The sequence below is a fragment of the Narcine bancroftii genome, chromosome 6 (genome assembly GCF_036971445.1).
Source record: "Narcine bancroftii isolate sNarBan1 chromosome 6, sNarBan1.hap1, whole genome shotgun sequence".
NCBI classification, from domain to species: Eukaryota; Metazoa; Chordata; class Chondrichthyes; order Torpediniformes; family Narcinidae; genus Narcine; species Narcine bancroftii.
Genome location: NC_091474.1, coordinates 232,871,325 through 232,892,025, shown reverse-complemented (window position 1 = coordinate 232,892,025; position 20,701 = coordinate 232,871,325). Strand labels below are relative to the sequence as shown.

General features: G+C 39.9%; 1 protein-coding gene across 3 annotated transcripts in view; it reads right to left on the bottom strand.

Annotated features, from left to right (window-relative positions):
* Positions 1-20,701, bottom strand: part of tmem87b (transmembrane protein 87B) — a 55,036-nt gene that overhangs the window by 14,892 nt on the left and 19,443 nt on the right. For 2 of the 3 annotated variants that reach the window (XM_069887684.1, XM_069887686.1), the window contains 9 exons: positions 18,434-18,495; positions 15,577-15,760; positions 13,127-13,226; positions 10,672-10,765; positions 8,087-8,157; positions 5,057-5,166; positions 4,908-4,966; positions 2,872-2,975; positions 194-261 (listed from right to left, as the gene is read on the bottom strand). In XM_069887684.1, coding sequence (XP_069743785.1) covers positions 194-261; positions 2,872-2,975; positions 4,908-4,966; positions 5,057-5,166; positions 8,087-8,157; positions 10,672-10,765; positions 13,127-13,226; positions 15,577-15,760; positions 18,434-18,495 — 852 coding nt within the window. Of the gene's footprint in view, positions 1-193; positions 262-2,871; positions 2,976-4,907; positions 4,967-5,056; positions 5,167-7,599; positions 7,672-8,086; positions 8,158-10,671; positions 10,766-13,126; positions 13,227-15,576; positions 15,761-18,433; positions 18,496-20,701 lie in introns of all 3 variants that reach the window. The other variant, XM_069887685.1, reaches the window with a different exon arrangement.

Here is a 20,701-nt window from a genome sequence, read left to right as displayed (position 1 = left end):
ATACACATGGACACAGTTTATTTTTGTACAATGTTTTACTGGCACACTTGTGAGAAGAACCTTGGCTAATATTTTTGTGATATTATATGGAATTGTGCCATATGAAGATCATAACGGGCAATAACTGAACAGTCATTCACACTCACCAAGTGACGAAAAGCAAAATATTTCTGAATAGAGGAAAAACACTTACCAAAGTTTTCTCCAATCAATTCATTTACTTCATCATCTGGGTCATCAATAAGAGGAGTAAATGCATATCTGAAGTTATGGAACATAGGAAAACACAAAATCAGAAAATACACATTGACAATCTTGATATAAAAAATATGCTTGATCCTCCACAAATAGTGACTCATGCTGGCGAATGTTAACATTTCTGCCAGTAGTCTCAATGTTACCAAGTCACAGTGTGGGGAGGAGTACATGTTTTCACTTCTATGGGGCATTACAACTGAAGCTCGTATGACAGAAGTGAAAGTTTGCAACTTTACACCAAATGATTCATTGCAGTAAAATCTCTATTATCCGACATTCAATCAACTGGAAACTTAATACAACCAGCAACCAAGAAAGAAGGATATAAATAATTTCAAATAAATATGACTTTGCAGATAGACCCAGCGGGGGAACACAGAGACTTCGTTGGACTTGCACGGGCTTGCTGTGCCAAATGGGCAATGCCCCCAATACACACACATTTTTTTTTCCACTGTTGCTACTGGCGTGAAAGTGAGCTGGGTTATCAGCACAAGGAAGGTGCGCCGAGGGCCTGACTGGGGCACTTGCCTGGAGGCGAGTCTGGTTGCGCAGAGGGCCTGACTGGGATACTTGCGTGGAGATGAGTCAGGCTGTGCTGAGGGACTGACTGCTGGGGGAACTGTCCTAAAGTGTATCCCTATTCCTGCCTAGTAAGTCTTTATTTTTATTAGTATTAAACTGTTATATCTGTAAATTTAGGAGAGGGGTTTAATTATGAAAGCAGCATGGCTAGTGCGGCAGATAGTGCCAGCAAACCAAGGTTCAAATTTGAATTTTGCTTTGGGAACAACTTTATTAAAGTGAACTTTTCATAATTAAAGACAACAATGCTGATTTTTTCCAAATTGCTTTACAGTCTTTTGTCTTTGAGATGGTGTATTTTTAATGCAGGTGTTTAGGTTAGGCATTGTTCAGGCATGCGAGTGAGGTCAAAAAAAAGGAAAAGAGCAGAGTGCTTGTGCGAGGCGTACAGCAGGGGTCAAGTGGGCGCAGCACCCCTTGCGGGGGGACTGGAGAGCAGCGTCCTCATTTGGAAAATATTTGAAAAGGTACTCACAAAATTACCAGTTTCAAGCCACTAAAAAATTAGTCATTTTAAACAAAATCAAAATTGTGCTTTTTTTTTAAACAATGAGCACAGTATATCAGACACTAACATCTGTACCCAGACTCCAAGCTCCTTCCACATGACCAGGCAGTACCTGCTTGACCTATGCTCAAACCAGAGTGTCTGGTTCTCCTGACCCTAAGCAGTATTTGCCCTTAACTAGCCCTAGCAAGCCAAGCAGTGTCCTTCCCCAACTTGCAACCAATCCCCAGGTAATAACTACTACCCTGCACCGAATCCCCAGGCAACAGCCCTGCCCAACTTGTCCTCAATCACTAATCACCAGGTAGCATCTCTGTCCAATCTGCACCCAATCCCCAAGAAGAGCCTCTTGCCCAACATGTCCTCAATCACCAGGCCCTGCCCAATCCGTAACCAGGTCTTTGCACTGATGTTCATCTATTACCCGGGGATCTTCTTCAGCTAACCTTAAAAGCAATTAGGCTTTCCAAATCATTTCTTCACACATGGTTTTCAAGATATGGGTAAAAACACAATGGAGCGCCGCTGGCATAAATGGCATGGCACTGCAACAGGTTAGAAAAGCTTTGCGACCGAAGGGGATTGCAAAGGGGACCGGAGGGGATGCGCTGCTACTGCAGGAAATGCGGCAGCCAATATCGGCAGTGCAACATTGCAGCACTGCACAGAACGATCAGAGGGAGTTGGAACAGGCCGGGAGGGCACTGATAAAACGCAGAGGTGGATTTTGAAAATGCGGAAATCCACGGAAAAGCAAAAAATTCACATGCCCGACTGTTAGAGTGAGTCTCAGTCAACCGGAAATTTCACACATCTGACATCCGTGATCCTTACAGGTGTCAGGTAATGGAGATTTTACTGTATTTCATTAAAAAGAGAAATTCTATGTGCCTTGCTCTCCAAAGCTAAAATCAGGGAACAGCGTAGCACCATTCAAATTTCCCCACGTTCTTTCCAATTGGAGGTTTAAATAAGAACTGGAGGTTTACTTCCTGTGGAAAAACTTCTGTGAAGAATTTAAAAACTTGTGTTCTTGGTATGATGGCTCTGACGTGGAAGAGATCAAGTTGGCTCTATTTTCTGAGTTTGGAAGAGAGATGAGACCTCATTGAAATGCATAAAACTTTGAGGAATCTTGATTGGGTGAACAGTGGAAAATAAATCTAGAACCAAGTAGACCACTGAGGAATGAAGTGAGGATTCATACACTCAGTGGGTTGAGAAACCTTTTTGATTCCCGAGGGCTGTGGAAACTCAGTCATGCGCTCATTAAAAATGGGCATCAAAAGATTACTGAATATTAAAGATGATATAGAGATAAAGAAAGAAAATGATGCTGAGTTGAAGTTAACTGGTCTTGAACGATAAAGCAAATTAGTGGCGCCAAAAGGTCTACTTCCACTTCTGTGTGTTACATTCTCTATTCTAAGAACTGCTGCAATAATAAAATAACAACTGGGCAAAAGGAAGGCACCTGATAGGGGAAATAAATATTTCAGAAAAATATGTGTAAGGCTTACCTTTGATTATTTGCTGATGGTCTCCAGAGGAACATTATAACTAAGAGAATGACAGAGAAGAGCAGTCTCCAGAAAGCATCATCAACCCATAGTTCCATCCAATCCTGTCAAGTTTAAAATGCAGATAGAAGTGGATCCAATCCATAACCAAGGTGTTCAAGAGAAAGTGCACGTGCTGGAAGCCTGAGCAAACGTCAGATTGCAGGGGAACTCCCTGTGGGCTACTATTTCAAATCCTTTCTCAATTCCCACAATGACCTCTGTCTTCAGCCTCATCCATTACTAGGGTGAGGCCAAATGTAAATTTGAGGAACAACAGATCATATCTTGCCCAAATAGCCCAAAATGCCAACAGCATGAATTTTGAATTCTCCAATTTCAGGGTAATCCCCACACAGTTCCACTTTCCATCTGTCCCTTATCCACTCCTGAACTCCCCTTTCTCTCAACTCTAACCCACCCTCCCCTCTCTGTTGATTCCTTTCCACCTCTCCAATATTTATTTGCCCAGTGTCCCATTAACTCTTGGCTCTCTCACCCATCCCAACCCCTTTTATGCTTGTTTGTCCTTCCCATCCTGGCCTCGAGAAAGGGACCTAACAGAAAGCATTGGCTGCACATTTCTCTCTATCAATGTTGTCTGACCTGCTGAGTCGCTCCAACTTCTTATTGTCTGACCAAAATGTACAAGGAAGAAATTTATAGAAGACATGCTCAAAGTACAGAGATCTGCTAGCCAATTTTTTTAAAAAAAAAAGAGTGCATCTCTACCATAGTGGAAATTTTAAATGCTGCCACAGCAAGTATAGACTGTGAAATATTTATGATCCAATACATAGTTTATACTCCTAAACAATACTTGGACCACCCTTTTGAAATCTAAACTAATACCTTTGTCTCTCTTTATTTACACCATGATGGCAATCCATTATAAACTTTCACTAATTCCACTCCAAATGCAAGTAACTGAATGCCTGAAATCTAGGTCTCAAATTCAAATCCAATATGAACGCATTGTGCTGATCTCAACCAAGTCAACATCACCAAGCTAATTTACTTTAGACATATAGCACAGAAACAGGCCATTTTGGCCCTTCAGCCCTTGCTGCCCAATTAACCTCCAACCCTTGATATGTTTTGAATGGTGGGAAGAAACAGGAGAGCCTGGGGAAAACCCACACAGACATAGGGAGAATGTACAAACTCCTTATAGACAGCGCGGGATTCAAACCCCTGTCCCAATCGCTGGTGCTGTAACAGCATTGTGCTAAACGCTACACTAATCATGCCACTGCTACATTCACCTATTTCAAAACTCCAGCTTGGATGAGTAGATTGTTGGCATGAATATTAGCAATTACAAAATTAGACAATCTGTAATTGTCATGGTTAGAGGTTGATACAATGGGGACATTTAAAAGAGAGATTGATGCAACAAAAATGAAGAGTTATGGGCTGTGAGGGAGGTGGGTCAGATTGATTTGGAGTGGGGTTACACAGATTGGCACAATCTCGTAAGCCAAAGCGCCCAGACCGTGCTGTACTGCTCTATGTCAACAAACAATTAAAATTACTCCTCGAGAACCTGCAGAACACGAAAAACAACCAAATTTTATGATAAACTTCCAATTAATTTTAAAGAATTCAGCTTCATTGGGAAGTTGTGATGAATTACCTGTCTGACAGTTCCCCCCCCACTCTGCCAACTCTCAAGGAGAGAAGCTCAAATGCTGGGGCGGGGGTGGGGAGAAGAAAAACCCCACCTATTTTGAGAATCCAATGATTATCAAATTCTGATTCTATTTAACATAATGGTATTTAGCAGTGGTGCATTACATCAAATTAGCATTCACTAAGTTAAGGCCCATCATCCCTCATTGCAAATCATTAAGAGCAGTTCGATCACACTCATCTTTGCAATCTACCACATTTTAAAATTGTATTTAATTAAACAATGCTTTTCATTTAATGTAGCATTTTAAAAGACTGACAGTCCATGGCATAAAGTTTCATAATGAAATATTTTATTAACTTACTGACTGACAAGCTGTCAACCTGAACTTCTTCGTTGTCCATACCATGAACACAACTGATGCTAGGAGCAGAAGATAGCTGAATTAATATACAAAAGAAGCTATACTGCCTAATTCATTTGAATAATTTGTATGTACTGAAAGTAACTTACCTATTATTGCCAAAATTAAAGTGTTGGTAAAATGTCTGTATAGTGAAAGTTTCACCGTATTTTTCCTTAATTTCAATGTTTTAACTGTTTGAGCCAAGCTGACAAATATGTAACAAAAGCTAAGGAGAATATCTTCAATAATCAAATTAGAAGAGATTTAAAAAGATTATAATGTCTATGCATCTTTGAAACGTTGAGTCATGAAAACAATTAAATTTCTTCTAACACTATTCACTGAACCAAACCCTACGCCACCAATCGTTTGTCCATGTACTTCATGGAGGCCACAGAAGTTAATGAACAATGAGAGCCAAAGTTGCCCAATTTAATGGTCACTAATTCTCACCCTGATCCCAATCTTTGGCCTCTTGCACTATTCCAACTAGGCCCAACAGAAGCTCAAGGAACTGGACCTCAACTTCCACTGAAACACCTTGCAGCCTTTGGAACTCAGAACTAAAGGCAATAATGCCAGAGCACTATTGACTAGTTCTGATGTAATATTATCCACTTCCATGTTAAATCAAATTTTCCTTCTCTCCAAGGATGCTTCCCAATCAGCTGGATATTCTTTATTGTTTCAGATTTCTAGCAATTTTACAGAACATTTTTTTCTTTTTCGTCAACTCCCCTCATTATCTATTAAGTGAATGGCATGGCATCACTTGGACACGCTTGGCTTCTATCCGACCACAAACATTCCAGCTGGTCAATTAATCCTTCATCCTCTCTGCAATTTAATACTGTCATTTTTTCCAGTTCTGATCAAACATCTTGACCTACAAAACATAGATGACTCCTGTAAGGTAAAAACATCATGAGATGGGACCGGAGAAGGAGTCACCCAGTACTAAGGAGTAACAGAATGCAGATGTGACCTTGTACACTCAAGATAACCTTTGCACTAACAAGAATGATGTGAGCAGACTAACAGAGAAGGATAGCAACAGTTTATTCATTGGACAATGTCATGGTATGATAATTTACTAAGTACGTATCCTGAGGTATAAAAAAAAACACCACTTGCTGATAACGGCAGAATGCGCCTTCTCCAACTAACATTGTTAGTTGCAAGTGTTACAATCCGGCAATAAAGAACAAAGAACCTTGATTTCGACTCAGTCTGGTGTTTGACTCACTCATTCATGAACAAAGCAGACCTAACACTCCCCACATCTTGGAGGTCACATCTCAGCAAAGACAGACATGGATCACAAAATCGACTTCAGCTCTAAATGGTCCAGCATTGTCTTTGGTCAACTGAGGAAGAGGGTGTTTGGAAATCAAAGATTTAAACTTTATACAAACCAGGCAACGGTGACCACTGTCCCACGTTAAGCCAAGCCCTGGAATATTTGCAACAGGTACCTCAAGACACGGGAAAGATATCACCAATTCTGTCTCTGCAAAATCTTCTGAATTCACTGGAAAGGTCGACAAATCAATATTAGCTCTCTCTGTCAGGCAAATATCCCTAGCAGGAAGGCACTAATTGGACTCAGCTGGCTCCATTGGGCAGGCTAGATCATTTCAGTAGACTCCCAGAGCAAACACAATTTAAAATTCCGTCTTTGGAAAGATATTACCAGGTCATCTTGAAAAATAACAATTTCACTGACCTCTGGGAATCAATGCATAGAGAGATCAGAGAAGCCTTTTAGAAAGAGCTAAAGGAGCACATCACCTCGCAAACTGCCCAGCCTGTAACATTAGATTCTTTCTGGCCCATTTGTGGTGGCCTCATCAGTTACTTGAGAACCAGAGTAGTAGCAAGTCATTTTAAATCGTCAGACTCTCCAGGAAGGAGGACATGGTTGCAAGGACACAACATCTCTTCATATAAAATGAAGATCAAGGCATTTTAAAAAAAGTTATATACTTAGGGGAAAGAAGAGCAACCTGTGGCTGATACACATATTGATGAAAGGAATTCATTTAGAAACATCCCTAATGCTGCAGCACGTTTGATTCTGCCCTGTCTCGATTGAGAGATTAGAACTTGGCTGTAAATGGCTTGTGTGAAATACTAATTTAATTAATCAGCAATTACAAACTGACATTAAATTTCAAACTACGAGTTCTCTCCATTTCTTGGCGAGCAAACACTTCTATTATATGGCAACGTTACTGAAGTTCACTCATAAATTTTGTCTCCAGGTACATTGTGACAAATGGATAATGTACAATTTATATTAAATGTTTGGACTCTTGTTACTAACATTTTGATAACCAAATCAATATTCAGAATTTAGCATTACTTGTGCAAACATTTACGGCAAAATACAACTTGTGAGAAAGCATTCCATCTGGTTGTGTTTGTTGAAGATAATTCTGCTTCTCATGCACTTATTTCCTATCCTACTTTTCAGAATTATTGGTTGCCAGAAATAAAAACAAAGTTATATTTCTATTATATCATACATCTAAAATAGCTTCTACTTTACAATCAATTTAATTAGTAGTGAACAGTCAGATGCTGTTTTGGTCCAGTGAAGCGCAGTGAATGTGACATTAGGCTGGAAGCTGCATTTTATAAAGGATATCCACCAACACAAGCCTGAATCAAGCAAAGCCAAGGAGATATTGGTCAAAAGCTTGAGTTCATATTTCTTTTCCTAGAATGTTAAAATGTTAAACAAGTTCAGTTAGAGAAAGAAATCAAACAATTTAAGGAATACAGCAGCAGACACAACATGCAAACTGATGGATTGACAAATCAGATTCTCCATTAGAATATCTGACTGAAAGAAAATCCAATAAATAGCAGCAAAGAGAGACATGTGCAGGAAGTTCAGGGGTTGCACAAACTGAAGATTAAATCTTCTCTTTGGCTTGGCTTCGCGGACGAAGATTTATGGAGGGGGTAAAAAGTCCACGTCAGCTGCAGCTTTTACAAATAATAATACCTTTGTGTTGTCCAAGAATCTGAAAATGTCTATTTACAGTTACTGAACATGGAAGTTTGATCTACAATCTCATATACTGGAGATGTAGATTGGCATTTTTTTGAGAGAACTTGAGAAGGATATGAACCACACAAAACAGGAATCGATTAACGCTAATAATATATCAGCCACCAAGACAGGAACATTCCTTTGATCCTGCAGTGTTAGAAAAAGAAAATATTAAATTTTCAGAGAATGGTTTTCACTGGGATGAACAAAATAACATGATGGACAACTATTCTTTGTAAACCAAAATAAGATTTTAAATTAGAACATGGAGCATTGGGAATTAAACTTCTGGAAATAATGCATGGAAATAAAAAATGTAACCCTTCCAACCCAGTAATCAACAGATAGCCAGCACTTATACTTGTATAAAAACTTCAATGACAGGTATTTCCTTCTTCCACAAGAGAGGCAAAATATTGTCACAAAGAGCTGTGGCATGGCACGTAGTGAACCATGGATTCATGTAGTGAACCAGGATCAGTTAAATCCTGATGACATGTACCCCATCAAAAAGTGAAGTCTGAGAAAGACCATCAGCTCAGTTCCATTTTAACAAAACCAAGATTCATATCATGTTAAAATTATAGTTAAAATTATACTTTTCTCACCCATACCTGTTTGACATAATTCATGACATCTTATTAATATCTTTCCTAAATTTATATGATAATTCAAATGTAAATGCTCTCAAACTAATTCAATCCAAATTTTCCATTCTATTTAACATCTTTCAATACCTCAGAGGCCATTTCAAAATGTAAATTCCATACTTAGTCATCCTCTTTTGCTGTGATGCAGTTCTGATGACCCTTTTCCAAACCTGAGGCCATTAACATGTCCTTGGTTGTCATGAAGACAAAGAAGAACAAAAGATGTGGAATGACTGGTCTACTTAGCACTTGATCCCTGACATGTGGCATCAATCATACTAGTGCCAAAGGAGAGCAGAGTGAGCTGCCTCAATGACCATTGTCCAGTAGCACTCACATCTACTGGGATTAAATGCTTTGAGAGGTTGGTCGTAGCCAGAATTAACACGTAAAGGACTGGACCCACTGCAATTTGCCTAATGTCACAATCACTCCACAGCAGGCGAAATCACTGGTTCATCACTCATCTCTGGATCACCTTGGAAACAAAAACTCATACATATGGCTGCTGCTCATCAACGACAGCTCAGGCTTCAACACCATTATTTCCCTCAGGGCTGGTCAACAAGCTCCAAACTCTGGGCCTCTGCAACTGGATTCTTGACTTCTTCATCAGAAGGCCAGTCAGTACGAATTGGAAACAACATCTCCTCCTCACTGATGATCAGCACAGGCATGGCTCGAGGATGCTATCTACAAACTCGCTGATGACACCACAGTTTGTGGGCAGAATCACAGATGGCAATGAGGAAGTGCACAGGAGGGAGATAGATCTGCTGGTTGAGTTATGACACAACAACCTTGCACTCAACATTAGCAAAACCAAGGAGATGATTGTGGGCTTCATGAGAAAATCAGGAGAACATGAACTGGTCCTCATTGAGGGGGTTAGCAGTGGAGAGGGCCAAGAACTTCAAATTCTTTGAGTGTCAACATCTCCTAAGATCTGCCCTGAAGCCTTCACTGCAATCATGAAGAAGACTTGCCAATGGCTATACTTTGTGAGGAATTCAGGAAGATTAGGTACATCACCAAACACTCAAAAACTTCTACATGGTGAGTATTCTGGCTGGTTGCTTCCCTGTCTGGTACAGAGGCAACAATGGTCAGAACAAGAAAATACTCCAGAGGGTTGATAACTCAGCCACAGGCACCAGTTTTTAACTTCATCGAGGACATCTACAAGAAATGGTGGCTTAAGAAAGCAGCCTCTATCCTCTAGGATCACCACCACCCAGGCCATGCCCTCTTCACTCTGCTACCATCGGAAAAAAGGTGTAGGAGCCCAATGAAGGGCACTCAGCAAGTCAAGGCAGGGTTGGTGCTAAGGGGGCGGGGGGGCCATCTGTGGGAATCCCCTCCCCCAAGTGAAGTGCTGTGCCTCCCATACAGTCACGGCCATTGCTTGCCGTCAGAACTGCCCCACCCCCGTCACAAACAGGCGTCAAGCGTCACTAGCAGCTAATGATGCTTGACCTCGTAACCTCATAAAAGTAGCGCTTTCGGCACCTACATCAGAGGGGAGGATGACAGCATCACAGCATTCCCTCCCGACCACTGAGGGAGTTCAGGAGCAATGCACAGTGCCCCCCCCCACCCCCCCCCAGCACGCTAATGCCCCCCACTAACATTTGTTCTAACACCGATGCTGGCATAAAGACAGCTACTTCTCTGCCATCGATTCCTCAATGAACGATGAACCACAGACACTCTCTGTCTTTTTTTTAACTCATTCAAAAAGGTGCTTTATGTAAATGTTTGCTGCTACAAAACTACACATTTCATGACATGTTCATGACAATAAGTTCTGATTCTGATGTGGTCTGCTGATCTAACTACATTGTTTAGCATTCAGTATAGTTTCTTGATTAACAAAAAATCTCAACCCAAGTAAACAATAAATATAATTTCTGAGAAAGTTTGATTGAATCAAAAACTCTTCAGGCAAAGCTTCACTTTCGACTGCAAGATTATGAAATTAGGATTTATAAATCAAATTGTTTCACTTTACCCCTGTAATTCTCAAGATTCCTTCAATGGCTGCAAAAATCAGGAAGAGAGCCCCCAAGCCAATCACTCTGTGCATTACTGTGCCCAACCGAGGCCTGTATACACACACACACAAAAAAAAAGCAGATAGAGGATATGTACTTCAAACACACATTTACTTATTATTTACTTTAACATTTTTAGTTATTAGAGCAAATTAAATCAGAACAGTGAGCCAATTGGCCCTTCCTATTGAATGCTGGAGCAGGCAGGATTGTGGCTGATTTTGAATGCACCAGGCTCATATCCTTTGATTCCATCTATCAATCTCCATCGATCAAGCAACATAAACGTGAGAAAAATAGTTGACATTTCACGCTGGGAACCCCTCATGGTCATGAAACCAATTAGCACAATGTTATTACATCGACAGCAACCCCAGTTTGAACCTGGCAGTGTAGGGAGCTTGTTCATTCTACATGTACATATGGATTTCCTCCCACTTTCCAAAGATGTATGGGGTTAGCAGGTTAATTGATCACATAGGGGGGCATGCACTCCTGGGCCGGAAGGACCTGTTTCTGTACTACATCTTTAAATTTAAAATTAAAGACTTCATGAAGGGTTTCAGCCAGAGATGTTGATCATTTTTTTTCTCCCACTAATGCTAAACCCACTGTGTTCCTCCAACTGATGGAGTTTGGCTTCAGATTTCAGCATCTGCGGTCTCCTCTATCAATGTCTGTAGCAATCCTGATCAGTAATACTCTAGGTTTGGTCAAAGCTGAACAAAACAGACTCAACTACATTGATGCAGAAATTGTTTCTACCAAAGACTGTTCTTCCATCACTAATCCCCTTATATTGTCATCTTTCTAGTGAAATATGGCAATACAAGGGATGAGAGTACAAAAATATTGATAAGATCTGAAAACCAAGTCAGGGAACTTAATCAAATAATGAAACCTATTGAAAATTGCAAGCCTCGGATAGAGTTTATGTGGAGAGGACATATCTGGGAAAGGGACAGTCTAGGACCAGAGGGCACAGCCTTAGAATAAAAGCACGAAACTTTGGAGCAGAGCAGATGAAAAATTTCTGAAGCCAGAGGGTGGTGAATCTGTGGAATTACTTACCACGGTTGTGGAACTCAAGTGATTTGGGATAGTGAAAACGGAGGTTGATAAGTTCCTAATTTGTTCAGGTATCAAAGGTTATCGAAAGAGGGTTAACAGGAAAAATACATCAGCCATGATTTGAATGATGCAGCGGACTTGATGGGCCAAATGGCCTAATTCTGCTCCCATATCTTAGGGTCTTATGAAGTGAAAATTTTAAGGAATAATTATTTTTTCCATTAATGGATTTTTCATAAGTTCACACATCAGTCTCTGAGATCAGAATTTATCCAGGACCCTCAAAAATAGGAGCTCGGGCATGTAAAATGACCAAATGCAAATCTTTCGCAATAAACACAGGAAAGGTTGGACTTCCAACGGGTGCAGTCATTAAGTTCAAATCTTCCTTGCAGATTTAACTTAAGGTGCCTAAATTCCATCCACAATGAACTATGGTCTACAGAGAAAGGAAATTGTTGCCTAGGTTAACCAATTTCACTGATCCCAATGTGCTGAGCTATTTCCTTCTTATGCACCCCAAATCACCACAGCCTCTTAGTTATTAATTAAGTGAATAACACACATTTATATAATGCATTATTGTGTAGCATGATAAGAATGACACAGAACGGAGTGGGGATGGAGTGATTGAAAACATACATTGAACAGAAGACAACAACAAACTTTCTTAATACAAGAAAGAGCCAAGAATACTTGAAACAAAAACACAGCCACCTGAAAGAATAACCATTGACCTTGTGCAATGGTGATTTCCATAAAGTTTCAAATGAAAGGTACAGTTTGGAAAAGTTAACACTTGGTCACAAAGATGGACCTTTAAAAAGAGGAAGAGATGTCGGGGAAAGTCCAAATTACATTGGCCAGCAAAACTGGGATCCTGTGATCTACATGTCATAATGGAGGAATGGAACAATATCGTTGAAACAGCGGTTTGGAATGAAAAGATTATGGCAGAATTTAGAGATTACAGAACAAAAAAGGGAATAATTTTTGACATGGGAAATGAGGCATGCTTTGTTCACACCGAGGGATATTTATAGCGAGGGGTCCTTGCAGATGCACAGATCCTCATATTTAGACCGAAGTGCAGTCAGATCTGTTCTTATTCAAGTGGTTCAATCCTGGGAGAGTGCAGTCTTTGCACTCTGTGGAAATTTACATTTGAGTTGGGTTGGCGACTTTCAGGAATCTGTCAATTTAATTATACATTCACATGGGTCTACTTATAAAAGCTGGGACAACTGAACATTTTAAAATTATACTCAATAGATTTCTGTATAAAAGAGATAAATACAGATCAGCCACGGTCTAACTGGAAAGTTTTGAGGAAATACTCACTTAACAATTCCATATCCCAAGCTTACAATAATCACAAGGAGCCGAGCTAATGTTCTTTTCACTGCAGAAATGAGTTCTGCAAAGACCAGGAGACCTGCCACTGTGAAGATTAAAAAATCAGGCATTTCTTAAATGATCCATGTAAAATTTCAATCGGCAACATTTAAAGATAGTTTATTCTGAAAAATAGAGCTTTTATTCCATAAACATAATGTTATACCAGTGAAGCAAGGACACTCTAACTCACACATGTCAAACTCAGGCCCGCGGGCCAAATTTGGCCCGTGATATAATTATATTTGGCCTGCAAGATCATATCAAATATGTATTAGAGCTGGCCCGCTGGCCACCACGCCAGTATAGCTCATGCACAGCTAATACTACAAATCCCAGAATGCTTTGCAAATGCGTGGGCGCCGGCCCGTCAGCCCGCTAATCGCCCCCACCTCCTCTCTTTACTTACATTAGCATCTGTGACCTGTTGCCAAACTCACGTGTAATAAACCCCTTACGAAAAATGGCCAAACGAAAGACAGAAAACAGGACCTTTCAAGACAGGTGGGAGGCAAACTCTGACCCCAGAGTTTGATGAACTTGCATCTAAGAAGAGATGCCAAGTATCTGGTTTAGACCCAGGTGCATCAGAGTAAATCACAGTGTAGCAAGCGAAGCTTGGATTCATATTTTCTTTGGTTAACTTTGGACTGTTCATAGTTGGAAGATTGGATTTTCATTGAAGCAAGTTGTTATTTTTTTTGACTTGTTGGCTTGTGAAAAAAAAACATTTAAAAGGAGCTTAAAGGATATTTATTGAATATTTTATTTCTCATTTGTTAATGCTTCTTCTGGAAAGAGTTTAACCAAAACTATTATTAAACATTTATTTTAATAAGAAAAAGTTTAACATTACATATGTTGAAAGAAGAGAAAACATGCAGATGTTGTTGAAAATTTTCAATAAATATTTAGTTTGGCCCACGACTTAGTCCAAGTTTTTAATTTTGGCCCTCTGAGAATTTGAGTTTGACACCCCTGCTCTTTATCACAAAGAGGAAGAAGAAAAATAATTTCAGACATTACTTACAATAGCAAGATTTGAGTGGTACTTAACTTATGACCTTGTGACAAAATTCTTGAGACCCTGATTCTCCCTCATCATCACAAATATTATAAACAAGTTAATTCTGCAATTAATGCTAATTTTGATCAAGAAAATGGACATTTTAGAATTTAGAGAATTTTATAAAGTCTTATTGAGTTCTTGGGTAATCTCTCAAAAATTTTGTATACACTAGAAATCCAATATCGAAGCACAAAAGGTGCACAAGTGATGAAGTGAACATCCAAAGAATTATTTTACATGACAATTAGTTGCAAATTATTAATGAGTTTGAATAAGATGGTGCAAGTCTGTGCTAGGCTGAAGTGGCTGTAAAATGCTTTAAAGAGAATGATGTAAAGAAATAGCTAGAACCTGCCTTGTTAAGGGCTGAATTATGTAAATTCATTATTGCAACATCTGCTGATAAGAATGTTTGAATGGGATACCGTTACCTGCTGAAGAATGCTGTCTTAACAAATGAAATACAATTCCAAATATAGAAAACTTTGATCAGTCTGAATTGTGTACAAGTCCATTTTTGTATTACACACATTGAGTGGGCACTCAGAACAAAGCAGTATCAAGTAGAATACTGCTGAGTTCTGCCACTCCCATCCTGGACAAAAGTAATAAATGCTGTTCTGCTTAACTAACTTGTTAATTGTATTTTGTTACAAGGAAACAAACTTTAACTGAAGCCTGAAAACCAGCACATCAACATCCAAGAACAGTTTCCTTCCAATGGTTATCAGGCTCTTGGTTCACTAATCAATCTGCTCATACATCACAAAACAACTGTTTGCACATGAGGATTACTGTGAATATAACTATTTTATATATTTATTGTCTCTTTTAATTAAATTCAATAGTTTATTATTATAGTTTTTCTTTACAAATATCTGTTCAGTTGCAGCAAGAATTTGGACACATTGTACAATGTGTATGACAATAAGCTCCTCATTATTACACATTCACCATTGACAAAATGGTATACAAATGGTAAAAATGCTCCAGAGGGGAAAAAAAATGAGAATTTGGTGTAAAATTAGCTTCTTGAATTCACCTGAGAATTGCTGAGAGCATAATGCTAAGAAACTTAGTTATGTCCAATAATGCCAAGCAATGAAAAAATTGCCATGGAATTTTCTATTATCATTTTTAAGTTGAATATTAAGGCTAAAAAAGATTTACCAGCCTGCATCAGATCTCGAGTTTTATTCCCCTCACAATGTGACAATGTTACTGGATGATTATTTCATTTGTTTAATGCTTTCAATGTTCTAACAGCTAACACTTTACATGATATTCAACACCACTTTTTATTAGGCAGATCAACAATTAACCATACCAGATATTCCACGAACATTTGTGTTTTGATATTCTGCATAGAAAACAGCTTTTTCCAGCATTCCAAGGAAGATTACCCCAGCTATCCAGAACTGGATTCTCAACAAATCTTTCCAGTAACATGCAGACCAGAAAAGCCACAAGACTCCGTAAAGAATGTACAAGATGCACATTACCATATAAAACTGTGGAGAGGAAATATATAACAATTAAAATCAGAGTAAGTGATGAATAACACAAGATTACACTTATTAGAGACACTAAATACAAAACAAATATGGGGAGAACTTAATAACCATAAGACAGGAAATATTTATGAACCCAGATATTATGCTATTCATTATCCAACAATGAAGACGCTGTTTACATCCGGTACCGCACGGATGGCAGTCTCTTCAATCTGAGGCGCCTGCAAGCTCACACCAAGACACAAGAGAAACTTGTCCGTGAACTACTCTTTGCAGATGATGCCGCTTTAGTTGCCCATTCAGAGCCAGCTCTTCAGCGCTTGACGTCCTGCTTTGCGGAAACTGCCAAAATGTTTGGCCTGGAAGTCAGCCTGAAGAAAACTGAGGTCCTCCATCAGCCAGCTCCCACCATGACTACCAGCCCCCCCACATCTCCATCGGGCACACAAAACTCAAAACGGTCAACCAGTTTACCTATCTTGGCTGCACCATTTCATCAGATGCAAGGATCGACAATGAGATAGACAACAGACTCGCCAAGGCAAATAGCGCCTTTGGAAGACTACACAAAAGAGTCTGGAAAAACAACCAACTGAAAAACCTCACAAAGATAAGCGTATACAGAGCCGTTGTCATACCCACACTCCTGTTCGGCTCCGAATCATGGGTCCTCTACCGGCACCACCTACGGCTCCTAGAACGCTTCCACCAGCGTTGTCTCCGCTCCATCCTCAACATCCATTGGAGCGCTCACACCCCTAACGTCGAGGTACTCGAGATGGCAGAGGTCGACAGCATCGAGTCCACGCTGCTGAAGATCCAGCTGCGCTGGATGGGTCACGTCTCCAGAATGGAGGACCATCGCCTTCCCAAGATCGTATTATATGGCGAGCTCTCCACTGGCCACCGTGACAGAGGTGCACCAAAGAAAAGGTACAAGGACTGCCTAAAGAAATCTCTTGGTGCCTGCCACATTGACCACCGCCAGTGGGCTGATAACGCCTCAAACCGTGCATCTTGGCGCCTCACAGTTTGGCGGGCAGCAGCCTCCTTTGAAGAAGACCGCAGAGCCCACCTCACTGACAAAAGGCAAAGGAGGAAAAACCCAACACCCAACCCCAACCAACCAATTTTCCCTTGCAACCGCTGCAATCGTGTCTGCCTGTCCCGCATCGGACTGGTCAGCCACAAACGAGCCTGCAGCTGACGTGGACTTTTTACCCCCTCCATAAATCTTCGTCCGCGAAGCCAAGCCAAAGAAAGATTCAAGGGTAATTGGAGGAAGATTTGGATTTCAAACTCATTGTATTCACAAGCAATGGAATTGAATGTGTCAGGGTTCATGTAGCATTGGTGAATTGGAAGACAGCAGGCAACATGTCACTGATGGAAAACATCTGATAGGCTAATAAGGTGCAAACATGAAGAGTCTGAGGGGAAAGCAACATACCGAATATCTGTGGATCCTGGGGGTTCTTTGGCAAATGCGTCAAGCAATGATTATTGATGTCACCAGAGTACAAGAGAGGACACAAAGTTTAAAATAGGATTAAAAATAAAATTTTAAACTCAAGCAACACAGAGACAAATACGATAAGTGTGGTGAACACGGTATTGAGGGTGTTGGAATTAAATGCACGCAGCAGACAAAACAAGGTAGGTAAGCTTAAAATGCATTTAGAAATTGGTAGGTATGAAATGGTTGGCATAATGACACATGGCTGAAAGAGGAACACAGCTGGGAGCAAAACATTCAAGGACACACCATTGAAAAGATAGGCATGTGGGCAGAGGAGGTGGAGTGGCTTTGTTGGCAAAAATAAAACAGATACTCAGCAGCAAGAAGTGACGCAAGATCACAGAAAGCAGAATCCTTACGGGTAAAGTTGAGAAACTAAGGTAAAATGGCCCTAATGGGAATTACATATAGGTCTCCAAATAGCAGCCAGCTAGGGCACAAATTACAACAGTAGTTATACAAGAAAAGCAATGTAATAGTGGTCATGGGGCCTTCCACATGCAGTTACCTGGGAAAACCAGCATGATTTCAAGAAAAGGAATTTGTAGAAAGCCGATGAGATGGCTTTTTAAGAGTAGTTTCCCATTAATTTGGTGCTGTGCAATTAACCAGATTTCATCAGGGATCTTAAGGTAAAAGAACCACTAAGAGGCAATGATCATAAAATAGAATTTACTCTGCAGTTTAAGAAGCTAAAATCAGACGGGTCTATATTGCAGTTGAGTGAAGGTAACTATGGACACATGACTGAAGAGCTGGTCAAAGTTCTCGGAAGTGGACCCTAGCAGGGAACACAGTAGAGCAGCAAAGGCAGGAATTTCTTCAAAAGAGAGGGTGAAGCAACTGTGGGTGACAAAGGAAGAAGAGAGCACAAAAACAAAAGCGTATAGTATTTCAAAAATTAGCAGGTGGCCGTAGGATAGGGTAGCTTTTTAAAAATCAGAAGGCAACAAAAGGCAACATTTCCTGTTCAAAAAGAATCTTGCCAAACTATATGTGCAAGAAATATTAGTAGGATCTTTTCATAAAATTGATGCCAAATACATAATACACAAGATGAACTCCAAATTGGAATGGTTTGATAAGGAACCAAAAATGTGGAACATCTGCACATCCAATAACTACCAATAGAACAGCTGCCTCATACTTACAATCATTAGTGGAAATTCAGTTGCCGAGATGAATCCATGGGAACCTTGCATCAATACCAGCACTGTAGAAAATACCACAATTGATTATGAAACTCTATGCAAGATTACTTAAAACTAATCAAACATGAAATGTTATCCAAAATAATCTTTGGAATGAAATAAATTTGATCTTAATTGACAGAAATAACACAGAAGGTGATCATTTGTGTCATCAATAGTCAATTCTTCAGCAATTTATACAATTCCTAAGCAATTGGTCAGTAACACCCTGTACTCATTAATGTTTCAATAAAATACTATAAAATAAATAAGAGCATGATCAGATTTTATTTTTAAAAAGAATTGTTGGCTGAGTGATAAATACTGGTTGAATTCCTTTACTGATTATCCATTTAAAGCCTTTTGATGTTGAACATGAATCTCAGCCAATGCTCCAGGTTAACATTTCATTAAAAAGGGAAAAGTTAGATAAAGTAGGTTTCAAGTTGCAGAGAAATGGGAAGCAGTAGAGAGAACAAATCAGAAGGTTTATAAAAGGTCAGAAAAAATGGAAGGAAGGAAATGGTGACAAAGTTAACTGAAGAAGAGTGGTGAAGGCTAGGGAATTTTAAAAAAAAACATGGAGAGAAGGTGGATATTGAAATTAATGAAATTGGGAGATGAGATCAAAAAATGCTGAAAATGTAAGAGATGAGTGGAATGACTGATTATCTAAGACTTATGAATTTGATCTAATGTTAAAACAAAATGACGCGCCATACCAGAAAATAAAGTGCAGTTCCTCATGCTTTAGTGGGTTTCATCAGAAGATGACAGGAGGGCAAAGGTCGGAATTGGAACGGGATGGTTGATTCCAGTGACATCTTCTGGCTTAGAGATTCTGACATCTAATGTCCATACTTTCTCTCATTGCTTCCTTTGAGGACTCTAATTCATGCTCCCAACTTCTCTGTGTCTATTACATTTGTTCTGACAACACAACCTCCCACGCCAATGTTTTTGATCCAGTCCATTTCCACCACCCATGGCTTGCCCTCCACCATGGGTAATTGATGCCTCAACCACATTTTATTCAACTTTCCACATTTCAGCACTCGCCCAATCACCAGACCAGAAGCATACTCTAAACTTTGAAATCATCTTACACCTCTCAGCTTAATTTCGCCATTGCAAAACCTAAATCTTGAACTGCACTGTGAGAGTACATCCAGTTTCAAGGATGTAGCTCTCCACCAAGACTAATGAAGAGTGAACAATAAATTTTGCCCTCCTCATTGATGGCCGGGTCTCAAAAAAATGAATCAGAACCATTTGTTACCACTTTTGATGAAATCTAACCAATAAGAACATAAGAAATAGATGCAGAAGGCCACTCAACACCTCGTGCCTGCTCCACCAATATATTAAGATCGTGGGGAAGCATCTCTCTCAGTGTCACATTTGCTCTCATTCCTCAATTTCCTCAATCTGAAAATCCACTCATCTGACACACATGAATATATAGAGCAAGGGTGACCAAAAAACTTGCTTAATTTAAGAGCCCACATACGATTAACTTCAGATACTTGAGAGCCAAAAGACATGAAAAAATGTTGCATGCATGTTTTGAATCTTACAGGCATATTTTGTTACAAAAAAATTGTATAAATATTAACAAATACATATTTATAATAATATTTGTTCAGATGTAGTTTTTAAACTGCTACTTTCATTAGTTTCAATAATTAAAAAGTATACATATAACAAAATAAATATTTTCAAAATCCTGACTGATTTTCTGTGAATATCTCTGCCCAAGGAAGCAGTTGAGGCTGCCTCATTAAATATATTTGAGACAGTATTTTTGCATTGCAGTGGAATTAAGGGTTATGGGTGAAGGACAGAGTCAGATCCACGGCCCGATCAGCTGTGTTCTCACTGAACGTGGGAGCAGGCTTGATGGGCCAGGTGGACAACTCCTACTCCTGTTTCTGATGTGTTCTTTTCAGGAATACTGCTGCCACAGGTCCCTGTGAATCTCTGCACCATTATAGCGTCCACAGTGGAGTGCACAATGTGGGAAGCGACCTGATGCAAGCTACCTCCTGCGCCAGGGCGAGGCTAAGGGGCCCACAGCTCTCCTCCTCCCTGTTCCACCCTTGGCTCCCCTCTTTCCAGTCACCGACAGGATTGGGGAGCGGCAGCTGGGAGTGGAGGCTAGGGTATGGAGCAGTCTAACTTCCATGCTGCCTGGTGCTGACTCTCCATCAGGTGGCGCCATGGCTTGCC